Source organism: Primulina tabacum, chromosome 12 (genome assembly GCF_025594145.1).
Source record: "Primulina tabacum isolate GXHZ01 chromosome 12, ASM2559414v2, whole genome shotgun sequence".
NCBI classification, from domain to species: domain Eukaryota; kingdom Viridiplantae; phylum Streptophyta; class Magnoliopsida; order Lamiales; family Gesneriaceae; genus Primulina; species Primulina tabacum.
The window spans coordinates 36,351,259-36,370,107 of NC_134561.1; the positions used below are offsets into that span (position 1 = coordinate 36,351,259).

Genomic DNA, 18,849 nt, shown 5'->3' on the forward strand with positions numbered 1-18,849 from the left:
AATAAAGAATAAATTAGACACCGAGATTTACGTGAAAAACGCATAAAAATTATTATGACAAAAACCACATGAAAAATGAAATAATTCCACTATAATATTTATTAGTGTATAATCACTCACTGTATTTACAAAAAAAATACACACTTTCTTAATGAAGGGAAAAAACTCTATTTATAGAGCTCTTTGTTCGTGTGGTTGTCTGCCACCAATGTTTTTCTGCCGACATGATTCACATTTAGCCTGAATGACAATCGAAATGTATTGTTTGAACGATTGGTAAAACGGGAAGCGGTCGATCCTACAATAACATATTATGAGAATTTATAATTTTTTTTAATGAAAAACGTTCATGAAAGTATAACGATCACTCCTCATTCAAAATTTAAAATTTAATTTTCCCAACAACGTGCAAAGAATGGAATTATCAATTATGGCTTCTATTCTAACCTTGAATAAATTACAACAGATAACTGGTAAGATTCTACAAAGCATGCATGCATAATCATGTCAAAAAAAAAAAATCCCAGTCATTCAGGATTTTTCACTCAATTTTCGAAATTTGTAGAGCTGCATCTTGGGATGTTCAAACTTCGGATAAAACCGAAAAGCCGAAAATCCAAACTGAAAAAACCAAACTACAAACTGAACCGAAAGCCGAATTTTGTAATACAGATATAAATGTTAAAACGGAAGTTTATTTGATTCAATTTCAGATTATATATATCAAAACAAAAAAAATGAAATTTCATTAAATTAATAATTTTGTTTATATTTATATTTATATTATATATTTTGATATGATATTTAGTGAATAAAGAACCATTTTGAATAATTTTTAATTGATTGTTGTTTGTTTAATTAATTTAAATCTTATATTTAAATATTTTATTAAGAAATCATGTGAAAACGTAATATATTATATTTTACAATATATTTATATTATCAATCTAAATAATTGTACCAAAACTTAAATAACCAACTGAAATAACCGAACCGTTTTGGTAGAAAATCGAACAGAGCCGAAAGAAAATGATTTGGATATCGGATTATATATTTCTAAACCCAAAAACCGAAATAAAAAACCAAGAACCGAACCGAAGCGAACCGATGAACACCCCTAGCTGCATTTCTTAGAAAAGATAGTTGTGCAGAAATAGACAGTTTTCCATGTTCTTCAATCCCTTTTTTTACCCGTTATCACTTCATGAGATTCTACATTGCAATGAACATATTCGAATTCTGCTGGATCACAAGGGATTTTCATATTCCTGGCGCCTCCCTTTCTTGTCAAGAACATGAGTAAAACTCACCATTCAAAGGGCAGATGATGTGTGAATAACGATTATCAAGTAGTTCTTTCACTATATTTTCGTTCATCCTTGGTTGTATTTACATTTGCTCCAGAATCTATGTTGTTATTCTGTAACCTTAAACCAGAGTCCTGTAGAAAAAATGCGAACAAAATATTACCATACCGAAAAAGGCGGGGATTTCAGATCATGGCAAGGTGTTCATCAAATGGAGCTTGCAGATATGAAAAGACAAAATTTTAACTCTCAGAGAAATATACTATAATGAAGGAACATAATTTTTGGTACCTGCCTTTCTAGTCTAAGTAAGGCAGGAATTTCAGATAATGACAAGGTGTTAAAACACAAGGAGCTTGTGTTTATGAAATCAAAAGATTTTGCACTCTGCTTGAATAACGATTGATCACAATATGGCAGAACTAACTTCCAAATAAGGGAAAATGCAAATCCTAAACTTTATCAAGATGAGCAAAGATAATTTGTCACATTATACTATGTGTCACGCTCTGGACTCAGGCTCGCGCGACTGAATTATAGGCCGATATAGAAACTACTTCGTAACCGTCCACACTTTTTACGAAAATAGTTAGCTCAAATTGTTATATTAGTCTATTGTAAGACATTATAAAACATTTTAAAATTTCATTTTCAACTAATATGGGACAAGGGTATCACAATCATCATTTTTTCAAAATGCAACCATCTCATCGCGGCTTGCCCCTCGATTAACCAGCATCGATAATCTAGAGATGATTCCTACAAGATCAAGATGTCTCACCAGCAATAGGAATCTAGAGATGACCCCTACAAATTCAAGTGGTGACTCCCGTGATGTATAACTCTGTCCTACAAGTTCAAGATGCGACTCTCACCCACATAGCATTTTGCCCTACAGAACACTTATTTTTTAGTATCTGCTGGTGATCTTCTCTGATACTATTTTTGTTCAAGTTGTTCTTTTTGAGTAAGAACAACTTTCTCATTCGTACATATAGTGGTTCGAGTCTCATTCCCCATCCCTATAATTTTTTTTAAAAAAACAATATTATTATATTTTTACACATTGTACATTATAATAAATAATAATTAAAAATCAATTGGTGTATTGTTCAAATATTAAATTATTTTTTATCTCGATTTTAAATCAGGTCGACAAGAGGCTAGAAGAAAGTAATAAAAAATGGACCCGAAAATAAATAAATAGTTTCCTCGAACTCGACTCGTTTAATATTTATATGTCAATGATATCAATATATATATTTCATGATTCAATTTGTCAAACGAATATATAAATATGGTGTGGTGCCTCAAGAAATGATATTAAGAGATAGGGTTATAATTGGAGCAATATTTATGTATAGAATATAATTTCATGTAACTTTGAATTAAATTTGGAAGCCATTTAATTTCACTGAAATTATTATTTATACATCCATATAGTATAGTTCAATAATTGGTGAATTTCATAATATTTGTTCGTAGATAAGAGAGGTACGATATTTTACATATACTTGACGATTTTTGGCATGCATGTTTATTAAATTTTAATTTTATATAAAATAATTTTTTCGTAAAATAAAATAATATTGGTAAAAAATTATTTATTTGAATTTTTATTAGTAGAAATGAGTAAAAATATGTCGTCAGCATTCCAATTTCACTTTGGTCACACCGGCCTGCCAGTTCAATCACTACGGTGGTCTCAATCGTAGTTAGCAAAATGAGTAGATCTCTTGTAAGACGATCTCACGAATTTTTATCTGTGAGACGGGTCAATCCTACCGATATTCACAATAAAAAATAATAATCTTAGCATAAAAGGTAATATTTTTTCATGGATAACCCAAATAAGATATATATCTCACAAAATACGACTCGTGAGACCGTCTCACACAAATTTATTCAACCAAATATCCCGATGGTCTCATGGCTAATAAAGCATAAGAGATAGATATAGAATATAATTTTATAAAATATTAATTTCCAAAATTACCCATATTGCTAGACTACTTATAATATGAAGTTAAATTCATGATGATAAATCAAAGTTAAAAAACTTTTATCTCCTATATTAACTTGTAAATTTGTTGTTTATATAAAACGTCAAAATTTATATTTCTTTTATAATTTGGATCGGAGTTGTCTATAGCATACACGATATCATACTTTTTACGTCGATGCTGATTATCGACTACCAAACACAATATGTCACACCTTGACATAAACTTGTTGAACGTAGGATCGAATCACATTGCACCAAATTCCGTACGCACATAATTCCATATCTCATGTTCGAGGAATTTAAGAAAATGACAGACTTTGAAATCTATCATTCTCAACGTAAATTTCATCTTCTGAATCATTGATTAGATTTAACGATAAATTCACGTGAATTTCGTAGAACATGTAATCGGATTTTCAATATATGAAGCTAATTCATTGAAATCTTGTATTCACATTGGATTTGAAAAATATTTAATCAAAGTATCTTTATCAGATAATATATTCAATTTATTTATATGTATGGTCCTGGTAGGATACGAGATGATCTCAAGTTGTACCAGATTTCATTCACTATATATCCTTATTTTCAACTACCTATGAACCAATCATTTGCCACTTCCATGATAGGAGGACCCCTGCGTTTACATTCTTTGTCAAATATATTAAATTTTTTTGGGACAAAACTGTCAGACTTGTTGTTAAATGAAATTCTTCTGCTGTGATACATTGTCCTTACATCTGTTGATTTGCTGTCTTAATTCATTAACTTGTGATTTTTTTCCGATTTTAGTTATTTTCACTGAGTGCTAATCTGATATCGAATACGTGAGCGATGTATGTCATAATGCTGAAAATTTTTGGTGACACATTATCATTTTTCTACAACACGTTAGTACTTCTATGAAAAATATAGTAAAATCGAAAAAATGTAAATTAGTGGAGTAAGACTGTAAATTGATGAAGCAACCCTGTTGTTAGCTTCACCAACTTGAGTTTTTTTCATCTCATTTTTTTCTGTTACAGAATCTCTATATATAAATAATACATAGTTTTCGACAGAGTTTGTGAATACTTTAGATAGAGAAGTTATATCTAACGCATCAAATAAATGAATTTAGTTTAAAATACATTAAAATATAAACAGGGAGCCGATCTCAGCCCGTCCTCAGTGTCAACTCAGCACCGTTAGCAGGAAGAGTGGTACAACACAAAAACTTATCCTTTGGGCACCATTAATGTTTAAGATGCCGTGCTACCACATGTATCATGTCAAAATCTCAATTAACTTGAACCAAAGGGGACCAATTTATTGCATACATGAATATAAAATATAATTTGTATAAATTATTCCAAATTCCCCATTTTACATTATAATATTATGTGTATATTACTCCTCAGAAAGAGGGAGAGAATTAACTCATGAGTCATTGTATAGTACCTGATTGGAATTCAAGAAAACAAAGACAAAGGCAAGAAGATATTGAAGGAGATCAAGATCAGCATAGCGCCACAATACAATATCCTCCCAAGTATCCCGAAAACCTCAGTTTTACTGTTCCCATGTATGAATATCCTCCATCCATATTGTGTGATATATACATGTGCGCGAGCGCGTAGATGGTACAAATTACATGGGATTAATAGGGTATATGTACATGCATTATCGACATGTTTTATCTTCGAGATAGTTTCTCCAATCTGTCTATATATCCATACAGCTAGCCATAGATTTACCTTGCAATTCAAATCTTTATACAAATGGAAATACAAAGACGGATTCATGAATTTAGTCGCGATTATTTGATTTTTGTATCGGAATTCAAATGTTTTTATATAAAAATGTAGATAAGACGATTTTATTATTTCTGGTTGTGACAACTTGATCCCAACTGATTAACCATGTTGTGCTACCTAGGTCTATGAACTATGAAGTAGGAGAGTTAGCATGGGGCAATTATAACAGTCAACCAGCAGTGCCTTTGCATGGGCATGGAGGGATCCAGCTTCTTCCACAAACAAAGCCGACATGGAGCAGTACTAGAATGAGTGACACCCTCGAATCTTTAGTTCATCAAGCTACATTCAGCAATACCACACAACTACGCCATCGAGGGGATTTACGCCCTTCTTATTCGGCCTCAATCCCCACATCATCGGCAGGAAAATGGGTGGTCGGAAGCTCTAAATCCTCATCATCTTTCGGGATAAAATGGAGGGAAAACTCCAAACATATCGACATGGGGAAGAACCTTGCAGCCAATATAAGCTCCATGACAACATCCTCATGTGGAAAGTGGAGGGAAAAATGTTCCTATATGCTGGTGGAGCACAATGATCATGAGGTAAAAACAGGGTCCATGCCTACATATTCCGGGCTGAAAATATGCTCCATGGGGGATCATTCCGGGGGAAAGAGGACGGAGAACTCGAGCTCGTGTTTGGTAAGTAAACGAATAAGATCCGACTCCGAAAAATATCTGGGAAAAAATTGTTTTCAGGTGGAAGAAAGGGGATCATCAGCAGGTGGAGGTGAAACTTTCTGGGAAGAGAATACAGACACAACCGATGATTCCGCCTGTCAATATTTCTTGGTAAAAAAATATGTATCGAATAATGATATTTTTTGTATTCGAAAAATTGATATTTGTTACTTTTAAGATCCCATAATTGGTTAAAACTTTGATGAATAACGTTCGTTTGGATGGAAAATCAGGATGAAGAATTCGGAAATCAAGAGGAAAGCGCTCGATCCCAAACAGCAGCACGACTCGTACACAATCAGTCAGAAAGGGTATATAATAATACATATATATATATATATTTAATAACATATATATATATATATATATCTGTGTGTGTGTGTTTAAAAAATAACTTTTTTGAATAAATTATAGGTGGACTAATTTATCATATGAATTGATTAGAACAAAGTTTTTCATTGTAAAACGTCTTCAAGATTTGTGGCTCAATACAATTTTATTTAGGCAAAAATTTGTGTGAGACGGTATTACGTGTCGTATTTTGTGATATATATATATCTTATTTGGGTTATACATGAAAAAATATTATTTTTTATGCTAAGAGTATTACTTTTTATTGTGAATATCGGTAGGGTTCACCCGTCTCACAGATAAAGATTCGTGAGACTCTTTTATTTAATGCAATATCGTGTTTATTGATGATTTATTTCAGAATAAATTTAAAAATGAGGACGAACATATCATAGTATAAATCTTGTTTATTCGTAACAACAACAAAAATATTCAAATCGGCTTCGAAATATTACTTAAATTCTTGCCTTTTTTTTTTCCCGAATCGGTTTCGAAATGTTACTAATTAACTGCTTGTCTTCAATATAATGCATGGTACTAGAGACGCAGAGACAAGATCAACGAGAAGATGAAGGCTCTGCAGAAGTTGGTGCCTAATGCCAACAAGGTAAGTATATACACTTGAACAATTTATTGGATTCATATATATTTTTTATTTATTATTATAAAGTATAATTTTAGAAATATATTTTAAACTTATATATTTAAATAATGAGGAATACTTATTTAAATATATAGTATTTATTATTATATATTTACTTTTATGATAGGAGTAATATGATTGTTTAAATATTTGAAAGTATAAATAAAAATAAAGAAATATTTTATTTGTAGATGATATGAGTCTAAAATGCACTAAAAGAGAATTTTACGATAATTGATTTATAACTCTTTTTGAGAATTTCGTGATTCTGGTTTATTGCATAAATAATCTTTAAATCTTTAAATAATCGGGACACAGATCCTCTGTTGTGCCACTAAGTAAAAATATTGACATTTATACACGGATCCTTAAATAATCGGGACACGGATCCTCTGTTTATCACAAGGTTCATGACATTGTATTTTTCTAAATGCAGCTCCTTATTGAAAATATTAGTAGAACGACTCCTAATATCACACGTTTATTGCTTGAATTTGATATTTAAAATTTATTTGATTTGTAAAAATTGTAAGTTAACAACTATAAATTTTTTTTGACAAGTAAACATTTTTTAAGGTCGGGGTAGAATTTTTTTTTATATGAAAAATTTGTTAACAAGTAAAAATATTATTACTAATATAATAATATCTAATTTTAAAATAGTTAATTTAAATTAATAGAAATAAATTATATACATTATTTCCTATAACATAAATTCAATTATAATATAATTTAATATATATACATATAATTCTAGTTTAATTTTTTAAGTAAAGTTATTCAATTATTTATCATTGAATTATTTTTTGATTTTTAAATTTTAATAGTAATACAATTTGGGTCGTGTTTTGCAAGGCCAATTAAAACCAAGAAAAAAATAGAATAACACAAAGTGATGTTGTCCTATGCACAACATATGATCCGTGTATCAAGGTTGGAGGATTGTCAAAACCCATATATGCAAGTCTCATGAATTTTATTTAATCGACGTGGGACAATTAACATTCTTCTCTTGTACATTTGCTACATGGAGCTGAAAATTTTACGGCAAAATTTTAGGTCATTATATGTTTTGTTAAATTTATTAAACTCCTTTCATTCCATCACTCAGCATAGGAAGCTAGTTCTTCCGTTAATATTTGAAAATATAAAATATGCGTACAAATTCGACTTCGAATAATTTAATTACATGGTTATCAAATCAAATTCTAAAAAAAAATTTAATATATTCTAAATAAATTTAACGTCAATTAAAAAAAATTCAAATCAATGTTGATGGTCCCAAATAAATAAATTTATCTATTAAAAAACTAATGAAAAATAATTTTCAGTTTGATAAAAGAGATCTAACAAGTAATTAAATTGTAACCATAGCTTTCAAGATTAATAAAAAAAGGCTAAATAAATAGAATTTATTTTTCCACGTTTCCATGCTTCAAATCAATTGCTGACAATGAAGAACGATTCAAGTTTCTTCCCAATTCTCCCAAAAATGAGAAGAGCGTCGGTGATGACGTTTAAAGTATATTAGTCGTCGTTTAAAGGACATATGCAATAACGATTATGGATACCAATCAAAATCGTCAGTTATTTGTATTATCTATAATATATTACCGTGAGAGTTACATATCATGATGTACTTAAATATCCGAGTGACCATATCAACAATATCAGACGAACTTTTACAATAATAATTCATAATACGTATATGTCGTTATTTTGCAAACCATACCAAGTTTCAATCAACATTGGTAGGTATCTCTTGGCATGAAGATTTTATTGGTCCCGTTCGTTGAAAACGAGTTCATTGGAGACATATAGCAGTTCCCATTTATGGAGTTTTAATCCATCACGATCCCCCTGGGGGGTCGATCGATGTGATTAGCTCTCATGTGTCGTTTGGTGCAAATGATAAGATTCAAAATACTTATTTCATCTAACGCGTTTCATCAGAGTTTTGCGATAATTGGAGTTAAAAATAGTTATTTTATTCAGATAGTAATTATGAAAAGATGAAAAACTTAGCTAAAAGTAATAATTATGTCTGAAGATGTAAAAAATTAAAAGGAAGATCAATTTTTGGACAAAGAGAATAAAAAAAACAAACAAAAAAGTTTAGAAAATCTGCTGTCATATAACATTCTTTATAATTTCTTCAACTACAATCACTACTGCCATAAAAAAAACTAAACTAAAACTGAACTATTTGTAATCTCTTTTCATATATTTGCACTTATGCATACATAATAACATAATATATATACGTATAGATTTGATCGCACTCGCCGTGGACACTTAAGTGAGCACCAACGTCCACCTGTTGGATGTGATGAAAGTTTACATATTGTTTTGGCATGGTAAACTAGCTATCTGGTTTCTTTGATGGTTGGATGGCCTGTTGCTTGTAGAGACTCGCGATTCTGTTGTAGGAATCCATGTTCATAGATTGCTGAAGCAGATCATGAACATATTAAATTAATGGAAATCAGGCATAGATCTATTGATATCGGCGGCGTTAACTTTGGGTTTCAATTGAGTGAGAGACTTAACTAGTGAAGGCACGGGGAAGGGTGGTGATACAAATGAAGGGCCGGTGGTGCTGAAAGGCATGGTTCGGTGGAGTAGGAGGGGCGTAATAGGTTGGGGCATGGTTCGCGCCAAGTTGTTGACATCGACGATCCCCATGCCAACCAGCCCCATTCCCATTCCGAGTCCCATTCGTCCCAAAAGCGACATTTGAAGAAGTTGTTGTTGTTGCATCCCTAAAGGCATCACCATTTGGGGCGGCATGGCTCTTGCATTGCTCAGCATTTGAACTTGTGCTTGGAGTTGTTTTAAGTACTCGATCACCTCGTCTAGCATGGATTCTTTATCAGTCTGTAATAGATGATTTTCATCAAGTAATCAGTATTTATAAATAGGCCATTGAAAGTCATATATAAAATAGTACAGCGTGTCACTCGATTTTCTTTCGAAATTGCACGAAAACCTCACGGTGCGATGTATGTGATGCAGTGAGATGATGTTTGTTATAATTGAGTCTCAAACTCGATTCTCATATCAAATTTAAGATCATTATGTCAGATGAGCTATAAGTCATCAACATACATGATACAATTTTAATTATAGATTTTTCGTGCACATTTAATTAGGGTTTTGTATAGAGACGATATAAAGTTTTTCCTCGTCTACTCGTTTTCAGAATCTGTGTATTCTCTTGCTTTACATGATCAGTTGCATATTGTATTTAGAAAATGTCTGTCTTATTAATTATTAGAAAAATATTTCTAAAATTTTATTTTAATATAGATTTTTTTAAATAAAACTTATTTAATGTTATGAGAAAAAGAAAACAAGAGACCCAAAATCCAAAATATATCCAGCTCGCCATCATCTTCTTCTTCCGCACTTGTGCTCCGGATAGATAACTCGAACATGGATTGGCAATCAAATTCTGTCGAAATTGCTCTTTTCCTGCTTCCATTTCGGGTAGTTTGTAATCCGTTGTATTTGGTGGGTTATCAATTCTCCATATAAAGTTTTGCTGCGGAGCTTCTGCGACCAGAGGAGGTGGTTTTAGTTTTTTTAATGGGACGCGATTTCGCGTCTCTACCGATGCTCAACCATCCCTCTAATGTTATCCGGGGTGTTCTTTTAACTGCTCATCGATTGCCCAGAAGATGTTCAACGCAATGCCCGAGTAAAAAGAATCGGTTTTCTTGGTTTTGCTCCCGCTCTTCCCTTGGTGCTTCCGCTGTAAGAACTACGGAAATGCTCGATGACGGGTTTAGTTGTGAAAGAAACCGGAAAAGATTTGTACTTGTCAATGGGTTTAAAGAACATCAGACTCCTTGTATGGAGCGTTCATCTGATGGGGCTATAAGTTTGAGCTGCTTTTCTGGGAGAGATGTTAAAGCTAGGCTTATATGGTATTCCGAAATGCTGAAAAATTGCTCGAACGAGTTGTGTTTGGCTGGCGGTAAAGCGATTCATGGCCGTATCGTTAGGTGCGAGACCAAGCCTGATGTGCATTTATGGATTTCTTTGATTAATTTCTACGCAAAATGTGGGGCTTTGGAGGTTTCAAGAAATGTCTTTGAGCAAATGCCAACGAAAGAAGTTGTATCTTGGACGGCTTTGATCTCAGGGTTTGTAGCTCGAGGGTATGGAGTGGAAAGTGTTGAGCTGTTCTGTGAGATGAGGAGGGAGGATGTGAGACCCAATGAGTTTACTTTGGCGACAGTTTTGAAGGGTTGTTCAATGATCTCTGATTTGGAGCTTGGGAAACAGTTGCATGCAGAAGTGGTTAAAATTGGCAGGCTTTCAGATGTTTTTGTTGGTTCCATTTTAATTGATCTTTATGCCAAATGTGGGGAGATGGAATATGCAGATGATGTTTTCAGTTTGATGCCAGAGAAAAATGCTGTGTCGTGGAATGCTTTGCTTAACGGTTATGCACAGGCAGGAAATGGAGAGGCAGTTTTACAATTGTTTTGCGAAATGTCAGAGCTAGAAATGAGGTTTAGTAATTACACATTGTCAATAATTTTGAAGGGAGTTGCCTGTTCCAGTAATTTTAGAGGTGGACGGGCCATCCATTCAATGGTGATCAAGGTTGGGGGTCAGCTTGATGATTTTGTCAGTTGTAGCCTGGTTAATATGTACTCAAAAAGTGGTTTGGTAAATGATGCCCTTAAAGTGTTCAAGGGGATCAAAGATCCTGATATAGTCGCTTGGAGTTCTATTATCAGTGTCCTCGATCAACAAGGTCAAAAGGAAGAAGCAGCCAAATTGTTCTGCTTGATGAGGCATTCTGGTGTGAGGCCCAATCAGTTCACCTTTGCCAGTATTATCAGTGCGGCCACTGATTTGGGTGACCTAAAATATGGTGAAAGCATTCATGCTTGTGCTCACAAATTTGGTTTTGATTATGATGATTTGGTCAGTAATGCATTGATTTCTATGTATATGAAATTTCGATCAATTTATGATGGGTATGATATTTTTAACAGAATGACGAAATGGGATGTAGTTTCTTGGAATGCCCTTTTATCTGGATTCCATGATGAGAAAACTTCTGATCAAGGAAACAGAATTTTCAAGCAGATGCTTACAGAAGGTTACAGGCCTAACCTGTACTCATTCATTAGCACTCTGAGGTCTTGTTCCAGCCTCTTGAATATTGAATTCGGGAAACAAGTGCACTCGCTCGTAATTAAAGATAGTTTTGATGATGATGCATATGTGGGAACTGCTTTAATTGACATGTATGCCAAGTGCGGGTGCATGGAAGATGTTGAAGTTATTTTTAATAGATTAAATGAGAAAGACATCTTCACTTGGACCGTGTTAATTTCCGGTTATTCACAGACCAATCAAGCTGAAAAAAGTGTCCAATGCTTCAATCAGATGCGGAGAGATGGTTTTACTCCAAATGAATTCACACTTGCTAGTTGTTTGAATGGCTCGTCTGAGATTGCAAGCCTTGAGATTGGCCGACAATTACACTCTCTCGCCGTTAAGGCTGGTCAGTCAGATGACATGTTTGTAGCAAGTGCATTGATTGATATGTATGGGAAATGTGGGCATATTGATGCCGCTGAGTCATTGTTTAGTGACACTCAGTTAGATGACACCGTTATATGGAACACAATTATATGTGCATATTCTCAGCATGGACAGGACGATAAGGCTCTTCAAGCATTCAGGACAATGATGAAGGAAAATGTGTTGCCTGATGTGGTCACTTTTGTCGGAATCCTTGCAGCATGCAGCCACTTGGGTTTGGTTGAAGAAGGGAAAAAACATTTTTACTCCATGAGAGAATTGTTTGGAACATCTCCGTGTATTGAACATTATGCTTGTATGGTGGATATGTTTGGTAGAGCAGGAAAATTCGATGAAGTTGAAAACCTCATTGATGGCATGGAACTAACACCAAATGCTTTGATCTGGGAGAACGTTCTTGGGGCATGTAGAGCTCATGGAAATGTCAAATTAGGTGAAAGAGCTGCTGAGAAACTTTTTCAAATTGATCCAGAAACAGGTTCAAACTACATCTTGCTATCTAATATTTACGCTAGTAGAAGAATGTGGGATGACGTGTCGCGTATTCGAGCATCCATGTCCAGTAAGGGCATTAAAAAAGAACCTGGGTGCAGCTGGGTAGAGATTGATGCTCAAGTTCATGTTTTCTTATCTCAAGATGCGACACATCCATGTGTACTGGATATCCATCAGAAGTTGGAAGAGTTGGGACAGAGGCTTGCTGTGGCAGGCTATGTACCAAATACGGATTATGTACTTCATAATGTGCCAGACAATGAAAAAAGAGAGAACCTTTTTCATCATAGTGAAAGGTTGGCTTTGGGTTTTGCTCTTACAAGAGAGGTCAAAAGCGGAAAAATTAGAATATTCAAAAATCTTCGCATATGTGGAGACTGCCATGAATATATGAAGTTTGCCTCGAGGATCATAAATCAAGAAATCGCTGTTCGTGATACCAGACGCTTCCACTACTTCCGCAATGGTTTTTGTTCATGTAAAGATTATTGGTAACTTTATAAACAGTAAGATTCACTTGCTACTAAAGTCAAGAAGTATTGAGTCAAAGTGACAGATTGGGTTTTGCCAATATCAGATCGTCCTCTCGGAAGTACGGATAATCCAGGTCTCATTACACCCTTTAATTATTTTTGTTGTTCTTCGAAAATGGGCTAATGCACAGTCATCATTTTCTGTTAAGTTGATTTCGATTTACATAAAGACTTAGTAAATTACCATATTGGTGTTGGTTATCTTATTTATAGTCGTCTCTATGTCTTTTATATGTGCAGATGAACTGCTATTGTTTGTGAGATAATTTGATAATTCTTGCTTATTATCTCTGGAAGGGGAAGTGCGCACATTTTGATGATTGTGTGCCAGGTACAAAGTCTATTGTTTATGAAATTTTACAGCGGACCATAAATTAATTGTTATATATGCTGAAGGTTTTTCTCTGGAATTGACTGCATTTGGTTGCTCTGTTAGAGTCTCCCGGTCAGCTATTACAACTTTGCTTGGTGTTTCTCACAGATTGCTTCAACGGTGGGTATCAACCATTGATTCAATCATATTTATCTCCATGAGGTAAGACTCCTGTTAGAATGTTGAGTTAAATTAGAACACAGATTATTTTTACTACTAACTGATATCTGAACGATGAAAATGAGTCGATTGATATATAATTTACTTGAAAATGAAATAAGACTCATTTTGGTATATGAACTGCTAGTTAATTGTCAAATTCATTCATTATCCATTGAAAATTTCTCAAACCTTTTGTTTACTTGAAATTGATTAAATTTCATTTCTTAAGTCATTTTTATTGTTCATATTTCTTTTCTTGTCTTTTCTGGTTACCCCATCGATGGAATTTGAGTTTATTTTAATTTGTTGGTTATGCTAGGGCAATGAGTGGCTCCGTTCCTTTTGAGCAGGCATTGGCTGCCAGATTATCTCTTTTCGCTCCGTCACTCTCTCAGGTGAAATATTTCCTCGAGAAGAGACCTCCAAAGCACGAAACCTGGCATGCCGTTTTCTTTTCTTTTCTTTTCTTTTATAGTCATTTTTGGATCATCTTGAAGAAGATGTGATAGATTTGAAATGATTGTTTATTTACATGCATTTGAGCGAGGGGAATGTTGGATTGTTATGTATGTGCTTCTCGTTTGTCAATACGTTAGAGGCAAACAGAATTTATATGTGCTGTATACCTCAAAACAACCATCTAGTTTCATGACAAGAAGAATAAATGACATATTTCTCAACCAAAATATTGATGCATGTGATTGTTTTGTTTGGACTTTCTCCTGGAATTGATGCATTGGTGAAGAAGCCCAAGGACAAAAATAAAGATGTTTTTCTTGTCTCTGGTGGTTTTCGTCAAAGGATAAATGTAGTCTCTGTGATTTGAGTCATAAATAATCAATCAATCTAATTCGTAAACTTGACTAGTATATTTCGGCAAATAGGTTCTAATTTTCAGAAAAATTGATCAAATTGGTTAGTCCGGTTACGGTTTTGAACTTTTTTAGAATGATCATCTGCGATGCACGTGGGTAATTAATAATGAAAAATACAAGAGATTTAAATAGGTGATTAATAATGAAAAATATAATAACGAGATTTAGATAATTAATAATTTTTAAAATTGTTTGAATAACATCTTGTTTATTAGTATTTATTAATCTAAATATATTAAAACACAATAAATAAAAATACATCATGACGATAAATCAAATATATTCACTTATTTATATAACATTTTTCAATTTACATGATTATAACATAATGACAGCTCTCTCAAATTAACAAATATATTTTTCATCCAAATATCATTCGCAATGAAAAACAATAAAAATAAAATTAAGAGAATAGTAAATTTTACTAAAACCAAAATCACAATGTATTTAAATGGAGTGCATACAGTGATTATCAAATAAAATTCTCTTAATTAACTAAATTATCATAATTATGTTAAAATAAAACCCCTAAACTTGTTATTAAGTTAAATATCAATTGTGTTTTTGCTAACTTTTAACTCCTTGCAAATTTTGTTTAACTTTTTCCTTTTATAAAATAGATATTACACATCAACTCAAATATTTTAAATGGTATAGTAGCTCAATTATCATGATTTCATCGATGTATCCAACAAGGACAATTATTGCACTCCAACAATATCAATAATCACACTAATTGCAATCTATGAGAATCGATCTCATGACTTTGACTCTTATATATATATCAATTGTAAGATCATGTATTTGCTACTTTACCAAAAGTTATAACCGGGGTAACGATGCAACATTAACTAAAATCTTTTAAAATAGTAAAACAACTCAAACGTCACATTTGGATTGTTATACCTTACATAAACAATTATTGCACTTAACAAATATGATATAGTTGTTATTTTACATTTTAGAAATCATTTTCTAAATTTAATTTGTTCTCACTAATCAAATAATTTCATCGAACACAAAGTAGTTTTAATTACTAATAATAATTTAAACACATAGGGTGATCACTCTATGTCATCACATATGCTTCAGTAAGTTGCAATCATAGTATAATGCACAATGAATTAATAAACATAACTTAGTTAATTTAATAAGTGAGTAATATTAAATAACAATTTTGTTATTTTGAAATGTGAAAAATAGTTTATATATGTAAATTCATCATATATAATGATAAATTAATTAATATGTAGAAAAGAGAAAAAATATTTTTTTATGTATGTAGTTTCATCATATACAATTTGAAATTAATTAATATGTTGAAAAGAACAAACAATATAACAAATCAATATATTATATACGATGATTTCGTAATAGAATAATGCTAATATAACCATACTTTATATTATGTTTAGAACGCAATTGAAAATTGATAACAAAATATATAATAATAGAAACTTTAATTTTAAAAATATTATTATCTAAAATATTATCATAATACATTGTGAATCATAAATGAAATCATTAAATTATTGAGTCACTATTTATTTAACTATTATTTAAATCAATTTATAAAATAAAAGAAAAGATATGAATATTAAATATTAATTAGCAACCATGAAGAAATACACTAATTTTAGTAACAAATTTTAGTTAGCAACAAAAAAAAATTATGGGTAAATTGATAAATTCAATATGAATTAATATCCAAAGGCATTTAAGATAGACAATAAATTATAAAAGAACCCATAAAAAAAATTATTGATTTAATTTGCTACATTAAATGAATAAGTGTAGATTGGAAAATTCAAAATTAGAAGTCATATATATATATATATATATATATATATATATATATATATATAGTTGGCCTCTTCTTTTGGGGAGAGACTTGTGGGGACCCGGACGCTAATCATCTTCTTAATCATCTTTGGGATTTAATTATCAGTTAAGATAAACATGGTCTAAAAATTTTTCTTTTTAAAATATAAGTGCGGAACGTAATGGAATTTAACTAATATACATCTCAGTATAAAAGTACAATAATGTACAACAATTATTCAAACTAGTCTAAGGTTCAACTACTAATTTCCAGTATTAAACCAAGTCTACATCCAAGTCCGGAATCACCACTCTAATCTCGATCTCTCATCATCCTCTTGACCCTGATTCTGCTCCATCTGTTGTCATGCACACATACAAACAAGACAACAGCCGGATAATCCGGTGAGAATAAATCCCAGTATAAATAATGTATACATGCAGTTAACTGAATTAACATAAAAGCATGAATTATATCTTATCACATGTAGCATAATCAAACAACATGTATCCATACCAGTCTGTAAATAAAACATGAATCGTAATCTACGAAACATAAATCAATACAGATCTGTAAATCAAATTCTAGTCTCAATATCTAAAACTCGACTCATCTCTCATTCTAATCTATGGATCCCGGTGAATAAGAACGTAACAAGTCTCCCACCTACTACTACCAGTCGCAGTGGCGGTACGTTCTTATTTCTGGACTTTGGTCTAATCTATATCGAATAGAATGCTATCTGTATCTGAAGCATAACGATATACCAAACGTCCAGTGCCTTGGCGTATCTACCAAGACTAAGCCTATTCTGACAATGTGCAATGGGTCAGTGACAAGTCTGTCAAAATCTAACCTCTCTGTCAGTGACTCTTACTTAATAGCTCTCTGCTTTCTACTTCTAATTCAATAAAATAAACATACTCATTAAAACACAAAGGTATAAAAACAATACCATACAAGTACGTGGTTTAGGGAAACTCGAGTTAAATCTAACTCAAGTCGATCTCCCAATTGACATCCATTTATACATTTCTCTTCTCGGTATGATGACGCGAAGTCTTGTATTCCAATCTGTCCATATCCAAATCTGATAATGACGATCATATAAATACCATATCAGTATATAACTCAATTCAAGACCTGTTCTGATCAATACTCAAATCAGTATATAATCTGATCCATATCTGAACAAGGTACAATCTAATTCATATCAATGATATCACGATACAATCGAGATCATTACTGAATCTGATCAATCTAAATCAACTGATGTTTCAACGGCATAACAATGAAATCTCGATAATCCCGTCAATCTCAACATCACAAATATAGTACCAGAATTCATAATCAATACCAGTATAACTCATAATTTCAATATCGGTATATTCAAAATCAGTAACAACACTACTATGATTTCAAATCTCAATCAATATCTTTCGAAAATCATAACAATTGCATAACCAATCTATTATTTAATCTGACTTCAATTATACAATGTCTACTGTAGCAGAAACATCATATCTGATTCATATTCAATTCTGACAATATCATAACTTCAAATCGTGTCTAAACGTAACAAAACTTACGTCCAGTTATAGCTTGCGTTGATAGGAACACAGTACTGAAGTCGGATTCACAATATCAATAATCTATACTGATCTAGTGAGTTTAGTAAACTCATAAAACGGCAATTCCTGGCAATATCGTCAATTCTGACTAATCAATCACGTCTTCATGTCGTTCTGATCAACTGCTATATATCATCTGCAAATATAATATGTCCTCAAACAATATAAGCTGTCTCAAATATTGTGTTAGGACAATAACAATACTCAGGCAGACACAAAACAACAATCGTATACGAAAATCTGTCAATTCAGACCAAAATAAATTTCTGACATTCTGCAATTTCTGATCTTTCTGATATCGGTATCGTTCTCAGTCACTGATCACAATCTCAACTGTGTCAAAATCAATCGGTATACTAACTTCAGATATCACATACTCTGAATATAATCTGTTTCAAGCAGGATTCATATCTGAATAATTTCTGTATACAATAATCACAGTTCTCAGAGTATTCACTACAATCTTCAGATATTCGATTCAATCAATCAGATGCTACAAATATATCAAAATGTCATAGATACAACGAGCATGAAATCATCAGAATATCTCTGAACATACTGAAATATGCCACTGAGAAACACTAAATCAAATGTAACTCCTG

General features: G+C 32.3%; 2 protein-coding genes across 4 annotated transcripts; both read left to right on the top strand.

Moving 5' to 3' along the window:
- Window positions 1–4,846: 4,846 nt before the first annotated feature.
- On the top strand, window positions 4,847–9,196 carry LOC142520406 (uncharacterized). Its single transcript, XM_075623390.1, has 5 exons — window positions 4,847–4,934; window positions 5,230–5,905; window positions 6,028–6,105; window positions 6,687–6,752; window positions 9,155–9,196. Exons 1-5 carry the CDS (start codon window positions 4,879–4,881, stop codon window positions 9,194–9,196), a joined length of 918 nt encoding a protein of 305 aa, XP_075479505.1. The 5' UTR covers window positions 4,847–4,878.
- Window positions 9,197–10,142: 946 nt separating this feature from the next.
- LOC142520637 (pentatricopeptide repeat-containing protein At2g03880, mitochondrial-like) lies at window positions 10,143–14,727 on the top strand. 3 transcript variants are annotated; one of them, XM_075623701.1, is made up of 4 exons: window positions 10,143–13,458; window positions 13,625–13,715; window positions 13,781–13,919; window positions 14,239–14,727. In XM_075623701.1, exon 1 carries the CDS (start codon window positions 10,377–10,379, stop codon window positions 13,344–13,346), a length of 2,970 nt encoding a protein of 989 aa, XP_075479816.1. In that variant the 5' UTR covers window positions 10,143–10,376; the 3' UTR covers window positions 13,347–13,458; window positions 13,625–13,715; window positions 13,781–13,919; window positions 14,239–14,727. The 3 variants fall into 3 exon arrangements, with proteins under 3 accessions (XP_075479816.1, XP_075479815.1, XP_075479814.1); XM_075623700.1 differs by having other exon boundaries at window positions 13,821–13,919; window positions 14,239–14,726; XM_075623699.1 differs by having other exon boundaries at window positions 13,866–13,919; window positions 14,239–14,726.
- Window positions 14,728–18,849: the final 4,122 nt, after the last annotated feature.

Coding starts and splice junctions, on each gene's coding strand:
- LOC142520406 (XM_075623390.1), top strand. CDS start 4,879: ATGAATATCCTCCATCCATATTGTGTGATATATACATGTGCGCGAGCG. Junction 5,906..6,027: donor CCGCCTGTCAATATTTCTTG/GTAAAAAAATAT, acceptor ATGGAAAATCAG/GATGAAGAATTCGGAAATCA. Junction 6,753..9,154: donor TGGTGCCTAATGCCAACAAG/GTAAGTATATAC, acceptor ATGGTAAACTAG/CTATCTGGTTTCTTTGATGG.
- LOC142520637 (XM_075623701.1), top strand. CDS start 10,377: ATGGGACGCGATTTCGCGTCTCTACCGATGCTCAACCATCCCTCTAAT.